This window comes from Rutidosis leptorrhynchoides, chromosome 10 (assembly GCF_046630445.1).
Source record: "Rutidosis leptorrhynchoides isolate AG116_Rl617_1_P2 chromosome 10, CSIRO_AGI_Rlap_v1, whole genome shotgun sequence".
Lineage (NCBI taxonomy): Eukaryota > Viridiplantae > Streptophyta > Magnoliopsida > Asterales > Asteraceae > Rutidosis > Rutidosis leptorrhynchoides.
The window spans coordinates 105,272,777-105,276,945 of NC_092342.1; the positions used below are offsets into that span (position 1 = coordinate 105,272,777).

The 4,169-nt window shown below is 38.2% G+C and overlaps 1 protein-coding gene across 1 annotated transcript; it reads right to left on the reverse strand.

Annotated features, from left to right (window-relative positions):
• Nucleotides 1–1,192: 1,192 nt before the first annotated feature.
• On the reverse strand, nucleotides 1,193–3,307 carry LOC139870517 (uncharacterized). Its single transcript, XM_071858305.1, has 2 exons — nucleotides 2,272–3,307; nucleotides 1,193–2,163 (listed from the first exon to the last, which is right to left on the reverse strand). Exons 1-2 carry the CDS (start codon nucleotides 3,305–3,307, stop codon nucleotides 1,193–1,195), a joined length of 2,007 nt encoding a protein of 668 aa, XP_071714406.1.
• Between the last annotated feature and the right edge of the window lie 862 nt (nucleotides 3,308–4,169).

The window sequence follows — 4,169 nt, forward strand, 5'->3', positions numbered from 1 at the left end:
AAGCAACCTACCTCAAAAGGCAACACCAATAAGATTTGATTTCTAATAGACAAAGGCACATTAGCAAAAAAGGCAGTACTTTTAGGCAAACTTGGAGTTAACCCTGAGCATCTCTTAAATTCATCTATCGAGTCCCGGATGACCTTGACTGAGCTCGCATTCCCATAAGAAAAAAGGAACAAATCATCAGCAAAGCATAAATTAACAATTTTCAACTTATCACACTTAGGGTGAAAACGAAACTCATCCGAACGAGATATATTTCTGTGCAGCATTAGGGTGAGCACCTCCATTACAAGTGTGAAAAGATAAGGAGACATAGGATCACCTTGCCGAAGCCCACGTCTCCCTTTAAAGAAACCATGGAGATCACCATTAACATATATAGAATAAGAAGTGGACGTAACATAGGCCATAACCCATTCCACCATCTTCATTGGATAGCCAAAACAAAAATCATAGTAGCCTCCAAGAAGTTCCAATCAACCGTATCATATGCTTTTTGGATGTCGACTTTAAAGGCACACCTTGGAGTCCCACGATCACGATGATAATTCTTCATAATTTCCTGTGTAAGAAGGATATTATCTGCAATTCTCCTACCGGGAATAAAAGCGAACTGGTTCATACTGACAACATCATCTGAGCTCTGTTTTATCCTGGACATAATGATCTTGCTAATGCACTTATATATAACGTTACAACACAAGATAGGTCTATAATCAGTAACCTTACTCAGGGAGGCAACCTTCGGTAAAAGAGTAATAACTGTATTATTTATCTCACATAAAATCTGGCCATTCACAAAAAATTGTTGCACAGCCTTAAACACGTCATTGCCAATGATATCCCAAGCCTCTTTGAAGAATGTAGCCGTAAAACCATCAGGACCAGGAGATTTGTTATCACCAATACCGAATACATCGACTTTAACTTCTTGCACCGTAATATGATGAATCATATTTCTAGCATGTTGAGGAGTAACACGGTTCGTGAACAAAGAACCCGGGTCCAATACCTCCTCACAAACGACACTAGTTCCCAAAAAATTCTCATAATGCTGAAAAAAAGTAATAGGAACTGCAGCACCTTCAATAAGATTACCATACGAATCAGTAACTGTTTCAATACAATTTCTATTCGATCGTCCTTTGACTACCATATGGAAATAAGCATAATTACTATCCCCCACTCAGAGCCATTCAATTTTAGCTTTCTGTTTCAACAAGCTTTCCTCTTCCAATAAACTCTCATTGTAACTCTTCAACACCTCACTTTCCTTTGCACGCAACAAAGGGGAATGAGGGTTAGCATCTAGGGCCTGCTGAGCCTCTTCCAAATGCAAATGAAGCTCTATTACCTTCTTATGAATATCCCCTTTACTCCACACAAGTTTACGCATGGGAGACTTCAAAAGATGTAGCTTTTTCACAACACAATACATAACATGTCCTTGAATGTTTTGATTCCAAACTGTTGCAACAGTGTCATGAAAATCAGCATGTTTAGCAATATAATTGCTAAATTTAAAAGACTTAGGTTTTTTCATTGTAGCAACGGGAATTTTGAGCACCGCCGGGGAATGGTCTGAAATCCTGTAAGGCTGAAATATGACATAAGAATTCGTATAAAGACTTATAAAACCATCATTAGCCATCACACGATCAATCTTCTTTAGGATACTAGACAAGGAGTTAGGCCTTTGATTCCATGTGTATTGAAAACCTGACTGATTTAAATCAGACATGTTAATATTATCCACACATTCCCTGAATTCTCTCATAGCAAGAGTACTACAAGATGAACCTGCAATCGACTCCCCAACATCAAGGGAAACGTTAAAGTCCCCCATCATTACCCACGGTAGAGCACCAACCCAGGATTTATGCGTATTCAAATTAGCCCATAACTGACGTCGTTTAATATAATAATTATTTGCATAAACAAACAAGGCATAAAACTTCCAGTCGTTCGAAACAGAACTAACCAAACAATGCATGATCTGATCGGTCATGGATAAAATCATAAGGTGAACCATTGAAGGATCCCACCCAACAATTATACGAGTTCCACTCCGACAAACGCTATTATTAGATGACCAACTCCAAGATGGAAACACAAAGTTACAAATGCCCGTTAATCGAGCCACGTTCACATGGGATTCTAAAATGGCACACACACAAAGTTTATTACTAACCACTACATCGCGAACGCTTAGGGGAGAGATTCATACCCCTTATATTCCAGGAGGCCAAACTAATCATTGGAGACCATCTAAGACGGGAGTGCTTGCCCCCTCAGTAGTATCCTTTGATGTAATAAATGTCGATGTCTCATTATCATTGATCTCTACATCACTTTCTTCATCCACAAATTTATAAGCATTAACATCCCCATCTTCAGGGTTTAATGCTGAAAATTGATTAGCAGTACTCACTCCTTCATTTAAAGTAACTTTACTAGGCCCAACAGGAACCGAACCAACTCCTTTATGATGTACTGGCCTAGTCTTAAGCGACGAGTCAGAGGGACTAACATGTGTATCGGTATGTTTCAAGCTTCCATCCCCCTCTTTTGGCTTTGGCCTATAAACTAATTTCTTTTTTACTTTGCCCGTGACCACCCCATTATTAAGTTGTTGGTAATTCTTAGATCCACCTTGATGTTTGTTAGTGACAAGTTTAAAACCATCATCATCTACATGGCTAACAACAGTAGGTTTTACTACTACCAAATTAGGGCATTGTGAGTCATTATGTCCAAAAACCTTGCATCCTGAGCAACGTGGCAGCTTCCATTCATATTCAACACGCACCGTATCCACAATAGTACGTTTACCATTCAAACTCGGTGTAGCTACCTTTATATTTTCTACCAACTCCATACCAGCTGACACCTCAATCATTGCACGAGCAAAATTGGGGCGTCCCCATGATTCTACACACATGGTGCTAGTATACGAATCAAGCATCATGGGACTCCCAATTTTAGATGCAATAATACTAAGGCCGTCCTCGGTAAATCCCGCTTGTGGAACATCATATAACTTAATCCAGACCGGGACTTTGGTCAAATCTTCTTTCGTAAGAGACACCTCCGGAGACCATTTATTTAAGATGCTAGGATTAGTCCTAATCATCCATGGTCCATTCTGGATAACACTGAGCATGCCTTCTTCTGTTGCAAATTTAAAAAAGAAAAAACCTTTGGCATTCATCATAATCTTTTCTATCTCATATTTCTTCCACACACTCAAAGCATAATTTTGCACAACCGGAAAAGCCACACGATGAAATGCCCCGTTCATATCGATTATAAACGTTACATAATAATTGATTTCATTGCGAGGTATTTGACCTCTATATGATACATTTTACAAACATTGCATTCGTTTTTAAAAGACAAACTTTCATTACATCGAAAGTTGACAGGCATGCATACCATTTCGTAATATATCAAACTATCAATGACTTAATAATAATCTTGATGAACTCAACGACTCGAATGCAACGTCTTTTGAAATATGTCATGAATGACTCCAAGTAATATCTCTAAAATGAGTAAATGCACAGCGGAAGATTTCTTTAATACCTGAGAATAAACATGCTTAAAAGTGTCAACCAAAAGGTTGGGGTTGGTGAGTTCATAAGTTTACCATAAAACAATAATATTCATCATTTTGATAGACCACAAGATTTAAATGTGCATGGTACAAATGGGCCCGAATCCTATACCCACCTCTAATGTACATGCGATTTCTTTTAAATACAGTATACCTTTCTCGTGTACGAAACCATATTTCATAAATCTTAGTAACGTTACACATATCTCGTGTACAAAATATCATACACATAACCTGTGTATAAAAATCATTCTCTCGATATATAACATTCACTTTGCTTTCTTTGCTTGGCTTGGTAACCGACCTTAACATATAATGCGCATCAATAATATCCCCAAAATAAACAGAACTTTCAGTCTGTAATAAATATATAAACCTCGAAGTACTAAACACCACGCCCACTAGCTCTTTCGTCTAGTGAACATTCTGGGTGGGGGTGTTAAACCCGGTAGCTACCTTTAGGATTCGCGTGAATTAGGGGCCATACCCGTTTCCTAATTCTTAGGTTACCAAGCTATAATAATCAAGGGGAAATATTCACATCAAT

What these genes read in the sequence shown, in the direction of transcription:
- LOC139870517 (XM_071858305.1), bottom strand. Translation starts at nt 3,307, where the DNA reads ATGAACGGGGCATTTCATCGTGTGGCTTTTCCGGTTGTGCAAAATTAT. An exon ending in AAGCACTCCCGTCTTAGATG is followed by an intron (nt 2,164 to 2,271) that starts GTCTCCAATGAT and finishes GTGCCATTTTAG; the next exon opens with AATCCCATGTGAACGTGGCT.